This window comes from Apus apus, chromosome 1, assembly GCF_020740795.1.
Source record: "Apus apus isolate bApuApu2 chromosome 1, bApuApu2.pri.cur, whole genome shotgun sequence".
In the NCBI taxonomy this organism is placed as follows: domain Eukaryota; kingdom Metazoa; phylum Chordata; class Aves; order Apodiformes; family Apodidae; genus Apus; species Apus apus.
Window position 1 is genome coordinate 204,621,379 of NC_067282.1, and position 19,344 is coordinate 204,640,722.

The 19,344-nt window shown below is 50.2% G+C and overlaps 1 protein-coding gene across 1 annotated transcript in view; it reads left to right on the plus strand.

Annotated features, from left to right (window-relative positions):
- The window catches only part of EXOC4 (exocyst complex component 4), a 409,379-nt gene that overhangs the window by 364,048 nt on the left and 25,987 nt on the right, over positions 1–19,344 (plus strand). The window contains exons 15-17 of the mRNA XM_051612171.1: positions 9,449–9,590; positions 13,121–13,299; positions 16,334–16,493. Of these exons, the coding sequence (XP_051468131.1) occupies positions 9,449–9,590; positions 13,121–13,299; positions 16,334–16,493 (481 nt within the window). The remainder of the gene's footprint in view (positions 1–9,448; positions 9,591–13,120; positions 13,300–16,333; positions 16,494–19,344) is intronic.

The following is a 19,344-nucleotide window of genomic DNA, read 5'->3' on the forward strand; positions in this document are numbered from 1 at the left end:
TTATCACACCGCTGGTCGCAAATGAGGTCGCGAGGCTTTTTTTTCCAGCAGGGTCCCCTGTCCCCTCTTCTCACACTTGAGTTTCATCATGGGGTGAAGGGAAGAGAGGCTTGGAAGGAAGCTCTCGAGGCCAACCTTCACTTTTGTCTTGCTTTTCACAGGTTTGGGGCACAAGTTCTTCTCCATCCTCGTCGGAACCTCGAGATTTGAAAGGGAACATCCCTTCCTTAAGTATCTTCCCATATGGTCGTGGTTTCCTCTACTAGAAAATAGGATTGAGTAGTAGGAATTTGTTCTGACTAGTATTAATGAGAAGCTGTTCCTTGCATTTCGTCGTGGGGTGAAAGGAAGAGAGACATGGAAGGAAGCTCTCATGGCCAACCTTCACTTTTGTCTTGCTTTTCACAGGTTTGGGGCACAAGTTCTTCTCCATCCTTGTCAGAACCTCGAGATTTGAAAGGGAACATCCCTTCCTTAAGTATCTTCCCACACAGTTGTGGTTGCCTCTGCTAGAAAATAGGATTAAGTAGCAGGAATTTGTTCTGACTAATATTAATGAGAAGCTCTCCCTGAGCTTGCTTTCTTTTTACTTCTGCTTGTCCTTTCAGTGTTGACATGACATGACTTTGCCCCTTCAAGCAGCAGTTTCGCCATTGATCCCAGTAATAGATGAGCTGGACCAGTGCTGAGTATTTAGATAAATCCATCATCCCATCTCTTGTTTGAGAGGTCTTGACCTCTTAAAGTATGTCCTTTCTTGCTATTTGCTTTGTTTTAACAGGAAGCCCTCTTTTCTCCTTATTTCTTTATTTTTTACCAATCAATATGCTCAGCTGCCTGTGGTAAATATCTCATATCTCAGAGCTTTGCAGAGATCAGGGTCAAGGAGGTGGTTTGAGGCCATTGCTTGGGAGACTGTGCTTGGCTTAGGTGGGTGCTGGTTGTCACCTCTGCTCATCAGCTCCCACTCTTGTCTGTAGAGAGAATTTTGGGAGAATCAAGAATCACAGAATCATGGAATGGTTTGGGTTGGATGTAACCTGGAAGGTCACCCAGTCCCAACCCCCCTGCCATGGGCAGGGACACCTCCCACCATTCCAGGCTGCTCCAAGCCCCATCCAACCTGCCCTTCAACACTGCCAGGGCTGGGGCAGCCACAGCTTCCCTGGGCAACCTGGGCCAGGCTCTCCCCACCTGCACACTCAAGAATTTCCTCCTAATGTCCAACCTAAATCTCCCCACTTCTAGTTTAAGGCTGTTCCCCCCTTGTGCTCTCACTCCTTGAGTTTTCAAGCCTGGGCCAGGCTCTCCCCACCCTCACAGCCCAGAACTTCTCCCTCACATCTCAGCTCCAGCTCCCCCTGCCAGCTGGAAACCCTTCCCCCTGCTCCCATCCCTCCCTGCCCTTGTCCCAAGCCCCTCCCCAGCTTTCCTGGAGCCCCTTCAGGCACTGGAAAGTGCTCTCAGGTCTCCCTGGAGCCTTCTCTTCTCCAGGCTGAACACCCCAACTCTCCCAGCCTGGCTCCAGAGCAGAGCTGCTCCACCAAAATCCAGTTGCAAATTGTACAGCTCATTCCAGCCCTTTTCTATGAAGCTGCAGCTCTGAGATCCCCAAACAGACCAATGCAGAGGGAGGCAGTGAGTGATCTGTGCCTCAGAGCTTCAAGCAATCCTTCTGCAGCCACACACCAGTCAAGTGGCCATATGGGCTGCACCTACTGGCTGTTGCTCATCACTTCTCAAGCACCACAGGTGAGCAGAGCACTTTGCAAGAGGATGAAAGGAGAAGACCCCTGCTCCTTGGAGAGCTTACACTCTTAAACAGCATCACGAGAGCTGTACCAGATCAAAGTGGGAGGAGAGGGAAGTGCTTGAGAGAGCCCAGGGCAGAGCCACAGAGATGATGGAGTGGAACATCTCCCTGATGAGGAAAGGCTGAGGGAGCTGGGTCTCTTGAGCTTGGAGGAGACTGAGGGGCGACCTCATCAGTGTTCACAGATATGTTCAGGGCAGTGTCAGGAGGACAGAGCCAGGCTTTGTTCAGTGATGTCCAGTGACAGGACAAGGGGCAGTGGGTGCAAACTGGAGCACAGGAGGTTCCATGTGAATATCAGGAAGAACTTCTTTCCTGTGAGAGTGACAGAGCCCTGGGACAGGCTGCCCAGAGAGGTTGTGGAGGCTCCTTCTCTGGAGACATTCAAACCCACCTGGATCCTGTGTGATGTGCTCTGGGTGACCCTGCTCTGGCAGGGGGGTTGGACTAGATGATCTTTCCAGGTCCCTTCTAACCCCTAGGATTCTGTGATTCTGTGAGAGATGTGTAACCAGGAAAAGAGGCTTGAGAGCAAGGTCCTGCTGCTGATTCCCCTGGAGAGGAAATCATTTGAGTTGATTTGCTTTGCCTGGTTCTCTCTGGTTCTCTAGGCTTTTTTAATCTCCAGCAAGTTCTAGCATATCTCCAGGTCCTGCAGCCATCTCCTTGCAGCTATGTGGACGTGATGCCCCTTCCATTTGGGCCACCTTTCAGTGGTGGCCCAAGCAATGTTCTTGTCCTCCCACAAAGCCCCTGCTCACAAGCATCATCGTGGTGGCAGTTTCCCTTTATGCAGCTCTGGCCCACAGTGACAGATCTCTCCAGAAAGGATATTGAGCTACTAGGGCATGTCCCAAAGTAGAGGAACAAAGCTGATGGAGGGTTTGGAACATGTCTTGTGAGGAGCAGCTGAGGGAGCTGGGGTTGTTCAGTCTGGAGAAAAGGAGGCTGAGGAGAGACCTTCTCACTCTCTACAACTGCCTGAGAGGAGGTTCTAAAGAGGTGAGGATCACTATGTTCAATGAATTTGGAAGTGACAGTACAAGAGATAATGGCCTGAGGTTACACCAGCAGAGGTTCAGGTTGGATGTTAGGAACAATTTCTTCCTGGAAAGGGTTGTCAGGCATTGGAACAGGCTGCCCAGGGCAGGGGTGGAGTTATCATCCCTGGAGGGATTTAAGGGTCATATAGACATAGTACTAAGGGATATGGTTTAGTTAAGGACTTGTCAGTGTTAGGTTAATAGTTGGACTTGATGACCTTGAAGGTCTTTTCCAACCCATATAATTCTGTGGTTCTGTGATCATGGCTTAACAGAAAAAGAGGTGTTTTTTTTAATGGTGACAGATTTTTAAAAATACTAGTTTCCTCCTGCTGTTTGTCTTCAGAAGACAGAGGTTTCCTGGCATATGTCTTCCTTCAGAAATCTCATCAAGTTCTTGATGTTGCACCTAGAAGACAAGGCACTGGGGAGACCTCATAGTGGCCTTCCTGTATTTGAAGGGGCTCCAGGAAAGCTGGGGAGGGACTTTGGACAAGGGCAGGGAGGGAGAGAACAAGGGGGGATGGATTAAAACTGGAAAGGAGAGATTTAAGTTGGACATGAGGAAGAAATTCTTTAGGGTGAGAGGGGTGAGACCCTGGCCTGGGTTGCCCAGGGAAGCTGTGGCTGCCCCATCCCTGGCAGTGTTGAAGGGCAGGTTGGATGGGGCTTGGAGCAGCCTGGGCTGGTGGGAGGTGTCCCTGCCCATGCAGGGGGTTGGATCTAGATGATCTTTAAGGTCCCTTCCAACCCAAACCACTCCATGACTCAATGCTCTAATGTGCACACTGTCCTGCTGTGCTCTGTCTCCTTCAGAAAACCCCACATAATCACAAATCTAGGTCTCCCCCACTCCTCCCAATGCTTTTTCCTTTAAATAACCAGATGTTCTTCTTTTTTGTTGGTGCCAGAGGAGAGATTTTGTATTTCAGTGGCATTGTCCCCTCGTGATGCTTAAAGCTGTGGGAGCAGGAGACATGGGGAGGTCAGAGCTTGAATTGCAGTGATGGATAAAATACCTTATCCAGGTTTTACAGACTGGGAACTAAAGCACAGAAGAGAAGGTGATGCATGAGATCCCCCAAAAAGTCTCCAGCAGAGAGAGAAGAGTTAACCCTGAGTCCCTAGAGGCAGAGCCCAGCACATCACCCAGAATAAATGTATTTTTCCTTGCGTGTATTTGCAATTATTTTGGAGTTTCCTCTTCTGGAGAGGAAAGCAGTAAGAAATTAAAATGGAAAAAGCTGTGAACTGGTCCCTAATGTTACCCGTGGGGCACAGCAAGCACTTCATCCTGCATCTCTCTTCCAAATAAGAGGGTTGTTGTTTTTTTTTTTACCCCAGCAGAGCTGTAAGATTTCTCTGTGAGCTTTTCCCCTGTAAATCTAAGTGCACACAGTGCTGGGCAAGGCCTGGGCATGGCAGAGGTTTATTTCTCATGCTCAGGTTGCACTGGAGCCACAACAGAGCCTGTAACCTCAGAGATTGATTTTTCTCCTTGCACTGTTCAGTCATTCCAGCCCCTCAGCAGTCCCTCTGCTCCAGCAGGGAGTGGGCAGGACGTGCTGTCGTAGACCTCGACTGGTCACAGAGGTTTGATTAAGGGGAACAAGGCAGGTTTTGTTTCATATTCCAGAGGTCTGGTCATTTGCATCCGTCGATTTACAAGGCACAGTCTGTCAAGAGGCACCAACGTGGCACTGAATTGCAAAATGATTGAAACTGTTGGTGGCAATGAGTGTGTTAAGTTTTCCTCAGGTTTGCTGGAACTAAATTTCCTTCTGCTTGGAATGAGATCTTTTCACAGAATCCCAGACTCACCGAGGCTGGAAAAGACCTTTCAGATCATCAAGCCCAGCTTGTGACCTGACACCACCACATCAGCCAGACCAGGGCACCAAGTGCCACCTCCAGCCTGTCCTTGAACACCTCCAGGGATGGTGCCTCCACCACTTCCCTGGGCAGCCCATTCCAAGGTCTGATCACCCTTTCCATGGGGAAGTGCTTCCTGATATCCAACCTAACCCTCCCCTGGAGCAGCTTCAGGCCAGGCCCTCTGGTCCTGTCACTGGTTGCCTGGAAAAAGAGCCCGACCCCCCCTGACTCCAACCTCCCTTCAGGGGGTTGTAGAGAGGGAGAAGGTCCCCCCTGAGTCTCCTCTTCTCCAGGCTGAACAAGCCCAGCTCCCTCAGCCTCTCCTCATCAGACTTTCCCTGCAGCCCCTTCCCCATCCTCGTTGTCTCCTCTGGAGCTGCTCCAGCACCTCCAGACCCTTCTTGCAGTGAGGGGCCCAGAGCTGGACACAGGACTGGAGCTGAGGCCTCCCCAGGGCTGAGCACAGGGGGAGAATCACCTCCCTGCTCCTGCTGGCCACACCATTCCTGACACAAGCCAGGATGCCATGGGGATGCCCCACCTGGGCACACTGCTGGCTCAGGTTCATCTGATTGTCAGCCAGTTGTCAACTGTGCTTGCAGCAAGCCAGAAGAAATCCCAAACAAGCCTAGGATTCTTACCTGGCACCGTGTGAAGATCACTTAAAACAAGTGAAATTCCTCTGTTCAGGCAGGGAGGTGATAAGGGCCAAGGGAGCAACGGATTGTCCACCACTTACCCAGCCATTGGGCATTCTGTTGGCCAGGAGGGCTGATGCTCAACTTGGTGGGAATGGGTTCTGAAGGAGGAGAAGGGGAAGAAAAAGTGGATGGCTGCTGATCTGCTGGTCTGCTCTTCCAGCATTTCAGTTGGAGATGCCTCTCTCTTTAAGCTCAGAATGTGCTCTGGGGGGTTTAATGTCCATGCAACGCAGGGTCCCCCTTTGCCCATGGAACTGGCCAACTCCAAAGCCAGCTCCAAATTACATTTTTCATTCAAGGCCCTTTAATAATTTAGGTTCTGATTATTTTTTGCTGCCACAGCTCCTTCTGTGGGCTTTGTTGCCAGGGATGATGGATTTAAACTGTCTCGAGTGAGACTTAAAGACATGGGAATTACTCGTTGACTGTGAAATGGTCCTTTCTGGATGTCCAGAGGAGAAAGGGAGAGAGATGGGTTCTGAAAGACTTCCTTGGACCTCAAAAGGGACTTCAGTGTCCTCATGGTGCATGGGAGAAATGGGGACTCTGAACACCCAGAAGGACTTCAGTGCTCTGGCTTTAAAATACGGAGCAGATCGTCCCCGTCTCCCTCCTCCTCTTATCTCCACAGACAAATATAATTACAGCTTCACTTAAATTGCTGTAAATGAATTCTGGAGAGTAGAAAAATGGTGCGTGTATCTCTCTGCTGCAGAAATGAGCTGACTCTTGCAGTTTTGGGTGATGGGTCCATCCATCTCCACCGCTTGCAGGGAGGCATCAGCGCTGGGGCGCTCGAACCCAAGGCTGGAGAGATAATTCTTGCTGTGAGTCCATCTCCAGGAGTGAGATTGGTAGAAACTCCTCCAAACGTAGGCATTTACCAAGAAGAAACAGGGTGTTTTGTTTTCCCCCTCATAACGAAGGTTTCCTGCTTTCTGCTGTTGCCCAATAAGCACCCCTAGACCTTGATCCTGCGTGATCCAAAAGTCCTGCCACCCTCCAGGGCAAGAAATGTCACTTGGAGGTCTCCCAGCTGGAAGGTGGGTGGCAGCTGGACAAATAGATCTTCCCAATCACCTTCCTGGAATCATCTCTTTACACTGTTATCTGAAAATTAAAGGCTGTGTAAATAAGCCCATCACCCCCTGGCTGATAGTTCCATTTTCTTTGTGGGAGAAGCCTCAGGGAGCAGAGAGGGGCTGAGAGAAATGTTGGGATGTGCTGGGGAGGTGGCATCCCAGTGATTCCCACTCACCCTGGGTGGATTGTCACTCTCATTTCTCTCTTCATTTCTCCAGTTCATTATTTCCAGCAGTATTTGCCAGGCTGTGGATTTCTCTAGCACACTCCTTGGTAGGAAAGGAAAGGAAAGGAAAGGAAAGGAAAGGAAAGGAAAGGAAAGGAAAGGAAAGGAAAGGAAAGGAAAGGAAAGGAAAGGAAAGGAAAGGAAAGGAAAGGAAAGGAAAGGAAAGGAAAGGAAAGGAAAGGAAAGGAAAGGAAAGGAAAGGAAAGGAAAGGAAAGGAAAGGAAAGGAAAGGAAAGAAGGAGGGAGGGAAGGGAGGGAAGGGAGGGAGGGAGGAAGGAAGGAAGGAAGGAAGGAAGGAAGGAAGGAAGGAAGGAAGGAAGGAAGGAAGGAAGGAAGGAAGGAAGGAAGGAAGGAAGGAAGGAAGGAAGGAAGGAAGGAAGGAAGGAAGGAAGGAAGGAAGGAAGGAAGGAAGGAAGGAAGGAAGGAAGGAAGGAAGGAAGGAAGGAAGGAAGGAAGGAAGGAAGGAAGGAAGGAAGGATATTGCTGTGATTGCAGGAGTTGCCTGAGGAGGCTCCTTCCAGGTTTTCCACAGCTTCATCTGTGCAGGTTTTGCTCTGTTGTAATTCAGAGGACATTGAGATGCACAATTAGGCATTTTCCTCTGTGCAGTCTTTCGCTTTGTTGTGCTCCTTCCATTGCACAGTTCTGTCTTCTGCGTTTCCCTCTTTCAATTTCTTGTGCCACAAATAGATTGGGGGCTTTTAATCTCCTCTTATTTTTATTTTTTCCTTTCAGACTAGATCTGAAGGGATGTTTAATTCTAGGAGCAAATCCAAAGCTGGGCATAGGTTCCTCTTTCAGAGCAGGTCTGGTTTTTTGGCTCTACAAGCAGCAGCAAGTGACATTTACTTAGTCTCCATCAAAATGGAAAGTTTATTGTCAACAGTTCCTTGGTGATGTACAAATCCTTCTGTGCAGGGCACCTGGTAAAGTGTTGCTCATGGAACAGATGTTAGTGCAAGAAAGGAGGGAAGGAGATGTTCCTCAGAGGCAGCAGATAACACACCTCCAGTGTTCAGGTTGATCACAGAACAGCTTTGAGCTGAAAATCTGAAGCAACCATGGAGAAAAAACAACAAACCAAAAAAAGCAGCTGTGGCAGAGCACAGGAGTATTCCCTGGGGAGTCTGGGAAAGCTGGGGAAGGACTTTTTGCAAGGGTGCAGAGTGATGGGACAAAGGGGAAGAGTTTCACGCTGAAAAGGGAGATTTCAATGAGATATTAGGAAGAAATTCTTCAGCCTGAGGGTGGTTGGATGCTGCCCAGTGGCCCAGGTTGCCCAGAGAAGCTGTGGCTGCCCCATCCCTGGAAGTCTTCAAGACCAGGTTGGATGGGACTTGGAGCAACCTGGGCTGGTGGGAGGTGTCCCTGCCCTTGGCAGGGGGGTTGGAACTGGATGATCTTGAAGGTCCCTTCCAACCTTCATCATTCTGTGATTCTGTGATTCTGTGATTCTATGATTCTATGACATGGGTCAGTGGTGGCCTTGGCAGAGCTGGGTTACCAGCTGGGCTTGGTGATCTTCAAGGTCTTTTCCAACCCAAACAATTCTTTAGTTCTGTGGAGATGAATGCCAGGGCTGGGGAACTCCTCAAGGCAAAGAGTCATGTTGGCACATGAAGCATCAAACAAAAAAAACATCAGGGGATGAGTTGATGCTGGAAATTAGATCCCAATCTTGAACTTCACTGTTAAATAAGTAATGTTCTGAGGGAGCCAGCAAGGGTAGAAACACAGCACACAAGTTTATTATACTCAAGGCCACGGGGCCCAGGGCTTGTGGGCACTGGACTTGATGATCCAGGAGATCCCGTGCAGTTCCCTCATTGAATTCCAGTGGAAGTTGTCTAAGCAGGGCTGCCTGATTTCAGAGGAGGTAATTTCTAAAGGGCAGCTTGAACAGGGGCTCAAACTCAGATATTTGGGATACGATTCCTCCAATGAGGGCAGGATATCTGATAACATTGTGTTGCTCTTGTTAGTGAAGCTACTTCTTTGGCTTGAGGGGCACCTGTTGGTGTTGCAGGGAGAAAGTGCAGGGTCCAGGAACTGTGATCAAATATAAGGGATGAAGGCTGCAGAGTTATAGCTGCATTGACACCTCTCCAAGAGAGATGATGCTCTCTTGGAATAAACTCCAGGTGGTTTTTTTAAAAGAGGCCTCAATGGGAGGGAAACAGTTGGTCCTTGACCAACTTGTACCTGTTGTCTGCTTTTAATTGCTTTACTGTCTATGAAGAGCTGTGTTTCATTAACAGGAACAAAGAAAACCTCCCAAATGCCTCTGAAGGGATGAGGGCAGGCAAAAACCCCCTTGAGATCCATGGGGAGGTCTGTGGTGACCAAAAAGGACCATCTTTCTTGTTGGTGCCATGTACTGGCTCCTGAGCAGCTCTTCTTTCACTCACAGTCAGAGCAAGAGAAATGCTCCTGGATTCTCCAGCTGCAGAAATACTCCTCCCAGAGCAATATCTTCCCAAGCAGATGTATTCTGGTGGTTGATTAAACCCCTCAGATTCCCTCTGGGGTTTAATCACATTGCAGCAGCAGTTTGTTGCTTCATACACTCCTGAGTTCTATGTTATTGCTCAGCCAGTGGGAGAGGACACAGCTATGCAGGGTGGAAGCAGACAAGATGCTGGTGGGTGCTGAAGCTGAGCAGCCTTGATGGAGGATGTCACAAATTTGTACTCTCTTCTCTTGCTAGCTGTGTCTCCTGGCCAGGACAGCCATGCCAGTATGGAACACCTTCCTGCATCTGAGCAGATCCTGCAAACCCTGGGTGAGCTGGCCAGGTCTTTTCAAGAGATGGCTGATCGTTGCCTGCTGGTCCTGCATTTGGAAGTCAGGTAAAAACCCTGAATTCATGGATTCTGGGTGAGCTGGGGAGGCTAGAGGTTAAGATGGTGTCCAGGGTACATATTGTGGCACCCGAGACACATTTACTGCCTGCTGCAGCATCAAAGGGCAGTCCAGAAATGCCAGATCCCATCACCACGGATGGCAAAACGTGGGATGGAGGTGGGATACTGCAAGTGGAATTTCCTGGGGAGGTCTGTGTCTGGTGTGGCAGAGACCAGGACAAATGGGGCTTGGGGATGCTTTGTCATTAGAAAACTGCACAGTGGGGTTTTAACAGCCTAACAGGTGTTTGCACATATATTAACCACCGTGCTTTGGATTGCAAAGAAGAGCTTTTCTTCCTACTTTTTCAAATAGTAACAGAAACTGGGAAACCAGCTGGATTGTTTTTTTCAAGGGATGGATCATTTTATGGTGTCTCTGACTCCACATGCAAAGATCTAAGGCAGCAAATCCCTTTCAGGCTGCCAGCTGTTCCCTCTGGGGCTGGGGAGACATTCCTCCCTTCTGTATTGGATCAGCCAGGTGGATTTTCCTGGCTGATCTTTCCTCTGAAGCATCAGGTGGGAGCAGATCAGGCAAGGAGACTTGATGGACCATCAGTTTGTTCTGCTGTGACATATCCTGAGCCATCTTGTGTCCTTGGCAGAGCTCTGGTGAAGTCACTATGTAGCTTTAAAAATAAACACAACGCATTGGTTATGGTCAGCAGTCCTTCAACCTGCCATCCATCATCTGCTGGCCACTTGGTGGCAGGGATCACAGAGGAGCTGGGCTTGGAAGGAGTAGAGGAAAAAATGGTTAAGGTATGGAAAAAAAAGATGGTTAAGGTATGGAAATGGAGCAGCTTTCCAGCTCTGATGTGAAGGGAGGTGATACCTGAGGTCACCCAGAGTCGTGGTGTGGGCACCAGCCTAAAAGGGTTTCTGGCCTCAGTCCTCTGTGGCTTTGCCATCACCTGTGGGTTAAGCAGAAATAATTGCAAAGGTAATTCAGGAAGGAATATTGCTGTCATTTTAGAGCAGATGTTGTCCTCCAGTGCTCTATCAGGAGCCCCCGTTTGTAGATGCACCGAAGCGTGGTGCTCTGTGCAACGGGTGGAGAGGGTGGAGGATTCCTTGAGGATTCCTTGAGGATTCCCTGAGGAAAGGATTCCTGCTAACAACCAGGAAAATCCCCAGCAGGGCAGGAGCTCCCCCATATTCATCACTCTGCGTTTTCAAGCACCTGCAGAAAAATCCCAGCCCCCCTGGTGGCTGGGACAGGTTTCTCTGAGGTTCCTACAGCTGTCACTGGTGGGTTTCCTTGAGATTCTGACACCAGCTCCCTGGCTCCCATTGCCAAGGTGTGTAGTACAAGGTGTGTTCATTCCCAGGAAACATCCCCCCCAGGCACTCAGAGCACATTTGGGAAGAGGGATTTATCCAGCCTCTTGTTGGTGCTGCTATGGTGTGAGAAAACACCAGCCAAGAGCAAAGAGGTTTTGAGACAATTGCAGTTGTCTCCTCCTCTTCCTCCTCCCTGTGTGTTCCCAGCTCTGCCTCATGCAGGTTGGCACCAGCCCAGTGTTGGCTTCTCCTCCTCCTGTCCCATGTGGGCATGGCCCTGAGGACAGTGGTCACTGAGATCCAGCTCCTAGGATTTCTATCTGCTTCCTTCAAGGAAATCTGTTGGCACCTTCAGATGATGAACCATTTCTTTTGTTACAAATAACTGTGGAGTTTGAAGTTACTTCATGTCTTTTACAGCTGGGGAGGGACTTTTTACTTGGGCTTGTAGTGAGAGGACAAGGGGGAATGGATTAAAACTGGAAGAGGGGAGATTGAGGTTGGACATGAGGAAGAAATCCTTGAGTGTGAGGGTGGGGAGAGCCTGGCCCAGGTTGCCCAGGGAAGCTGTGGCTGCCCCATCCCTGGCAGTGTTGAAGGGCAGGTTGGATGGGGCTTGGAGCAGCCTGGAATGGTGGGAGGTGTCCCTGCCCATGGCAGGGGAGGTGGATCTAGGTGATCTTGAAGGTCCCTTCCAACCCAAACCGTTCCATGATTCTATGAGAAAGCCCTATATGGATTTATAAAGGAGCAGGCACTGAAGAGTCAAGACAGATGTTTTCACTCTTGGAATTGCCCTAAATTGAACTTTGGCCACCTCAAAGTTGTTTCCAGGAGGATGGGGGACATGAAAGCCAGGACATACCCATCCCAGCTTTGCCCAGCCCAGCCCAGCTCCCTGCTGTTTGAACCAGTGCAGTGTGACCTTTCTGTCTCAGTGTGCTGATCCTGACACGTGCTTCCAGTGCAGGAGACATTTCACCCAGACATCAGTTTGGCCATGTTTCTCTGACAGATGAAATTCAGAAGAACCCACCCAACCTCCTGTCCCTATTGAGTGAAACCCAAGAATTGCCAAAAAAATGGAAGTTTTGCTTTCCACTTGGCTGGGCAAAGCCCTTTCCTCCATAGCTTTGAGAGAAATCACCTAATTGCAGCTTTTTGCAGAACCCCAAGAGGTGACTTGGATGCACAGAATTTCTCCTTCAGTGGAGGGATGATGGTTGGGCACCTGGTCTACCAGGCAGGTGAACAGAAAAGAAAAATGTTGTTAAATTCCTGGGAATAGGCACAGCCTTGGCCTGCTAATGGTCATGTCATAGAGTCGTCAGGGTTGGAAGGGACCTCTGAAGATCATCTAGTCCAACCCCCCTGCTAGAGCAGGATAACCTATAGCAGATTACACAGGACCACGTCCAGACAGGTTTTGAATGTCTCCAGGGATGGAGACTCCACAACCTCCCTGGGCAGCCTGTCCCAGGGCTCTGTCACCCTCACAGGAAAGAAGTTCTCCCTGATGTTCAGCTTGAGCCTCCTGTGCTCCAGCTTGTGCCCATTGCCCCCTGTCCTGTCACTGGACACTGCTGAGGAGAGTCTGGCCCCATCCTGCTCACACCTGCTCTCCAGATATTGATCAGCACTGATGAGATCCCAACTCAGTCTGCTCTTCTCCAGGCTGAGCAGCCCCAGCTCCCTCAGCCTTTCCTCACAGGGCAGATGCTCCAGTCCCCTGATGATCCTTGTGGCCTTGCACTGGACTCTTTCCAGTAGTTCCTCATGTCCCCTGGCTCACTCCTTCTGCCAGTCATCACTGTTATTGTCACTGTACCTTTATGGTACACAGGAGGAGTTATTTGAGCACTGGTGTCAAAGAGCTTCTGAACCAGCATGTCTGAGGTTGGGGAACCGGGTGAAAAGGCACTTGACCACTTTACTGGGACGATGTGGGTCAGATCTGTTAATTAAAAGTCCTTTGTTATCACCTCTCAAGATGAGATAATGACCTGTCAAGGGGAGAATGTGTTTAAAACACCCATTTCTTAAAATTATTGTTATCTTCTCTTTCCTTGAGCATTGGAAGGATGATGAGGCAACACCACCTTGGACACGTCGTCGGTTCGCGGCAACACCCCTCGACATTTTAACATCAGGATTGTTGGGTGGTACCATCTCTCTCTTCTCTCTCACAGAGTTCACTGCTTCCACTACCTGATCCCACTGGCCAAACAAGGGAATTATGCCATCGTTGCCAACGTGGAGAGCATGGACTATGACCCTCTCGTGGTGAGGCTCAACAAGGACATCAGCGCCATCGAGGAGGCCATGAGCGCCAGCCTCCAGCAGCACAAGTTCCAGTACATCTTTGAAGGTCAGGCCCTTACCAGAAGAGTTTCATTCTCACAAAGTATTTTGTCACTCTCATCCCAAAGCCCAACACTGTTCCTCTGTGGGGGAGGCAGACTGTGGTCCTGTTGCCACCAAGAGCAGATTGAAAAGTGAGACCCATGCAGACCCGGGGCACTCAAACCCCTGTTGCTTCCACACCGGTTCTGAGTGTGTGTGGCTGAATAGGAGAATCACAGAATTATCTGGGTTGGAAAAGGCCTTGAAGATCATCAAGTCCAACCATTGAACCAGCCCTGCCAAGGCCACCCCTGCCCCATGTCCCTCAGCACCATCTCCAGGGCTTGGAAACCCCCCCAGGGATGGGGACTCCCCCCCTGCCCTGGGCAGCCTGGGCCAGGCCCTGACAACCCTTGCCAGGAAGGAATTGTTCCCCAGATCCAACCTCAGCCTCCCCTGGCACAACTTGAGGCTGGTTCCTCTTGTTCTGTCACTTCTTACTTGAGAGAAGAGACCAACACCCCTTGGTTCCAACCTCCTCTCAGGCAGCTGCAGAGCCAGCAGGTCTCCCCTCAGCCTCCTTTGCTGCAGGCTCAACACCCCCAGCTCCCTCAGCTGCTCCTCACAAGTTCTCCAGCCCCTTCTCCTTCAGCTCCAGCCCCTTCCCCAGCTCCGGGGCCCTTCCCTGGACACGCTCCAGCCCCTCCGTGTCCTTCTTGTCCTGAGGGGCCCAGCCCTGACCCCAGGATTCCAGGTGTCCCCTCCCCAGTGCCCAGCACAGGGGACCATCCCTGCCCTGCTCCTGCTGGCCACCCCAGTGCTGACACAAAATCCGAAGTGGGCAGTGGGCCCGTGCTGAGAAGGAAAGCAGAAAGCTGGTGGAGGTGTGGGACAGCTGCTCCTCAGGAAGCCTTGGGCACGTGTGTGTATCACAAGCACAGCTCCATCACGGAGCAGTCCCTGTCTGAAATGTAGTCGTTCCATTTCTAAAATTACATTTAGAGAACATTAGCTCTTCTGATGTCTCATCTATCCTGATTACCTGGGAGAATATAAATCATGTCTTGGTTCATCTCCCCTGCATTTATGTGTGGCACTGACACACGGGTCTCTTGCCCGTGTCCTTTTATGTGGTCGTGGTTGCAAGGCAGGAGGGGATGGAGACTGGAGATGCACCCGTGGCCCAGTATAATGTCAGCAGGGATGAAGGTTCTGCAAACCCAGCTGGCCTTATTTTGGCTACTGCTTACTGCTCCTGGAGAAGACCTTTGATGTCTGTCTACTTCCCCCTGGACCCACGTAGCTCCTGGTGGGGCATTTTTTCATCAGGTGTTTGCTGAGCTGTGTGACTCTGTGGCAAAGTGAGTGACTGGAGCACATTGTAGAGCCCAGATCTACTGTGTCTCTTCCAGGAGACAATCAAATGGCTCCAGACAGAGCCTTGAGAACTGTTTGCACCTTGCTAAGCCAGAAGGTTGAAATTCATACGTATGGTCTTCATGAAATGTTGGCATCTCTTAAGCCCAGTTTGGGTTTAACCATATCCTCTGTGCTGGTTGCCTGTGCATGAACAAATTTGCTTAATTCAGACTTTTAATTGATATCTAGTCATGTAGAGACCTGGGAACTGACTGAATTAGGCTGGGTTTTCCTAGTTGGAATGCAACGTGAAGGGATGCACCAGTTTGGGGGTGGCTGTGACTTTTGTAATGGAGTCCTAGAATCATAGAATCAGAGGGGTTGGAAGGGACCTCTGAAGATCATCAAGTCCAACCCCTGCTGCAGCAGGAACACCCAGGGCAGGTCACACAGGAACGTGTCCAGATGGGTCTGCAAAGTCTCCAGAGAAGGAGCCTCCACAGCCTCTCTGAGCAGCCTGTCCCAGGGCTCTGCCACCCTCACAGGAATGAAGTTTCTCCTCATGTTGAGGTGGAACTTCCTGTGTTGTCACTTGGTGCCGTTTCCCCTCCTCCTGTCACAGGCACCACTGAAAAGAGACTGGCCCATTCTTGACGCTCACCCTTCAGATATTGATAGACATGAGTAAGGTCCCCTCTCTGTCTTCTCTTCTCCAGGCTGAACAGCCCCAGGTCTCTCAGCCTTTCCTCACATGACAGATGTTCCAGCTCCTCAATCATCCTCGTAGCCTCTGTTGGACCCTCTCAAGTAGATCCCTGTCCTTCTGGAACTGGGGAGCCCAGAACTGGACACAATACTCCAAGTGAGGTCTCACCAGGACAAAGTAGAAGGGAAAAAGAACCTCCCTTGACCTGCTGGACACACTGCTCTTAATACATCCCAAGATACTATTGGCTCTCTTGGCCACAGGGGCACATTGCTGCCCCATGGAGAACTTGTCCACCAGGACCCCAAGGTCCTTCTCCATGGGGCTGCTTTCTAGCAGGTCAACCCCTAATCTATATCAGTGCATGGTGTTTTTTCTCCCCAGGTGCAGGACTCTACACTTCCTCTTGTTGAACCTCATCAGGTTCCTCTTGGCCCAGCTCTCCAGTCTTTTAGCAGCTGGCTGTGTCCTTTAGCAGCAGAGGAATGATGGAGCCATCATCCAGGCACAAGAAACTGTTCAGGACTGTCCAGAGAGAGGTTGTGCATCAAGTGCATTGAAATGCAGATCATTTCTGCTCTTGTGGGCTGTGGGTTTGCCAGGGAAAACCACCACCTTTCATAACAGATTAAACTCCTATCATGTTGTAGGAGCAGGAGTGGTCGGTCCATGGCTCTGCCCAGAGAGAGGGACTGAAAAGAGACATTATGCAAAGCCTGACTGTAAATCTGGAAGTGCCCTGGAAATATCAAGGGCTGTGAGAATGCAGCTTTGATTTTTTGTAGTGTTTGGGGGTGTTTAGGTATTTTTACCAAAGAAGGAAACCCTGAGGAAAGTCCTCCTAAAATGCACAGGGCTGTTTCCACCTACAATCCAGTGGATCTCCTGCTCCAGCTCACGTGGGCCTCGTGCTGATTTTATCACGGGTTTTTGTCACAAAAGTGTTTTCCTCCTGTGATTTTTTTATTGTCTGTTTCCCCTCTCACCCTTGCAGGTCTGGGTCACCTTATCTCCTGCATCCTCATCAATGGTGCCCACTACTTCAAACGCATCAGCGAATCCGGCATCAAGAAAATGTGCAGGAACATCTTCATCCTCCAGCAAAACCTGACCAACATCACCATGTCACGTGAGGCTGACCTGGACTTTGCAAGGTAAGCAGAGAGCCCCACGTTGTGCTTGCTACTGTTTCAATGTCCACTTGTTCAGAGGTAGCTCATTCCAAAAGTTCCACCACTGGTGCCTGCACCTGGAGGGATATCGAGTTCAACCCATAGAGTGTTAATTGTAATAGTCAGTTTCCCTGGTGTTCAGAGGATCATGGATTGAGTTCATGAGCTCACTGAGCACAAGCTTAAAGTGAAGGTCCCACCAAACTGTCTGTGCTTGGGGCTTCCTGTTGGTGTGGTTCTCCTGAGACCAAAACTCAGGCAAGGAAGAACTTCTAGGTATAGATTAGGTGGAACTTAAACAGGATGCATCTGGGGCCTGGATTCATGACCAGAGAAGGAATACTTTGGTTTGTTGAAAGCTGGAAGTTTTATCAACTCACAGGAACAGTGTGTGTGAACCTCAGGGATGCTCCTGAAGAGAGGCCAAAGGAGGCCACGGAGATGATGGGAGGGCTGGAGCAGCTCTGCTCTGGAGACAGGCTGGGAGAGTTGGGGTGTTCAGCCTGGAGAAGAGAAGGCTCCAGGGAGACTTTATTGCAGCCTTTAAATACTTAAGGGGGCCCTAGGAGAACATTGGGGACAGTTTGGAGAAGGGCCTGTAGTGGTAGGACAAGGGGTGATGGTTTTAAACTGTAAGAGGGGAAATTTAGACTGGATGTCAGGAAGAAATGTTTTACGAGGCTGGTGAGACCCTGAGAGGTTGCTCAGCAAGGTGGTAGATGCCCCATCCCTGGCACCATCAAAGATCAGGTTGCATGGGGCTCTGAGCAACCCGATCCAGTTGAAGATGTCCCTGAGGGTTGGACCAGATGACCTTGAAAGGTCCCTTCCCACCAAACCCTTCTGTGATTCTATTGGCCTCTCCCCTGGGGCAGCATCTGGTTCAGCCACGGTGCAGCTGAGCCCAGGAAACAGCCACAGGAAGAACCTGGATCTTGCCAACGAAGGCCTGTGCATCAAATGGCAGAGGTTTGTGTGACCCTTGGATACGACCCACCATGAGCACTGGAAATAGATGGTGGCATCTTTTGGCCGTCGCTCTTGGAGGCTGAGTTATGGTAGAATCATGAGTCCCTGGGATGAGGGAGAGCAGGGATGAGCAAGAGCCTCATTTACTCACCCAGATGGGGAATGCTCTCGTAATTGAATTAATTTCTTCATAATAACATTGACATGGAGAAGTTATAAATGCTGAGGCCTGGAGGAGGGGGAGAGAGGGAGATAAAAACCCATTACCAACTCTCCCAGGAGCAGAGTTCCCAAATTCAATCTTTCCTTTTTTTAAATGATTTTTTTTCCCCCCCCTGATCTGTTGAAATGCTACATGAATTAGCCCACTTTTTTGGCAGGCAGAAGAGAGCTTGAGCATGTGCTGGCTGCAGCTGGCACCCAAATAATGAATCCCTGACCAGGAACTGCTGGAGGCAGGCACAGCTCACCTGGCCATCTTCTGGAGAGGTCTTTGGGGTAAAGGGGTGAGGAGTCATGGAGCCCTGGCTTGTAGTGCAGCATAATCTGGAGCCTCCAACCTAAGAACATGGAGCTGCTGGAGAGAGGCCAGAGGAGGCCCCGGAGATGCTGGGAGGGCTGGAGCAGCTCTGCTCTGGAGACAGGCTGGGAGAGCTGGGGTGTTCAGCCTGGAGAAGAGAAGGCTCCAGGGAGACCTGAGAGCACCTTCCAGTGCCTGAAGGGGCTCCAGGAAAGCTGGGGAGGGGCTTGGGACAAGGGCAGGGAGGGATGGGAGCAGGGGGAAGGGTTTCCAGCTGGCAGAGGGAGCTGGAGCTGAGATGTGAGGGAGAAATTCTGGGCTGTGAGGGTGGGGAGAGCCTGGCCCAGGTTGCCCAGGGAAGCTGTGGCTGCCCCATCCCTGGCAGTGTTGAAGGGCAGGTTGGATGGGGCTTGGAGCAGCCTGGAATGGTGGGAGGTGTCCCTGCCCATGGCAGGGGGGTTGGAACTGGATGATCTTTAAGGACCCTTCCAACCCAAACCATTCTATGATTCTATGATAATTTGACATGGAGTTTGAAGGGAAGGGCAAGGAGGGAACACGTTCACCCCTCCAGATCTCACTTGGTTGGTGATATGTGACAGCAGCAGTTCTCACAACATACCAGCCTTCTTCACATAGGAGTTTCATGACAAAGAGACTTTTTCCTGCACCCCTGGAGCTGCTGGGGACCAGCCCCAGGGGCTGGGGAGCTCAGAAGAGGTACCTGAGCTTTTTGCACAGCAGCATCAGCTGCTTCGTGGTACCTGTGTTGGAGCTTTCTTCCCATAATATGGGAACTCACCGATATTTCTTTTCAGCTTTCATGACTGCACCAGTTCCCTCTTTCTTTTTGGGGCAGATTTCTGTGATCTGGAGAGTATGTTTTATTCTTTTGTTCTTCAGGTGACTCCGAAATGCTCATTATTAGTATTATCCTGATTCTCCTTTGACACACACAGGTCTCATGCATCCAAACCCTGCCCTGCTCACCTGGAGTTACAATTACCTGAGCAAGTTCTCATGTTACCTCAGGGACTCCAAGGTCTGTTCAAACTATAAAATAAACATAACTGTTCACCCCCAGGAAGCATAAAAGAACATCAGTGTAGGATAAAAGTCATTTGTACTTCTGTGATCCAGCTGATACAGGAGGCTGTAAATGCTTTGTGCTGTACCCAACTGTCAGTTTTGCCTCTTCAAAGATGAGAAGTGGAGAGAGCAAGTGGTTCTTTCATGTATGGGAGCAGTGGCAGAGCTGGTGGAGAAACACTCACTCACCTGCTCTTCCTTCCCCCCTGGTAACCAGTAAATTCCCCCCACCAGGAATGAGGTGATCATTCCTGA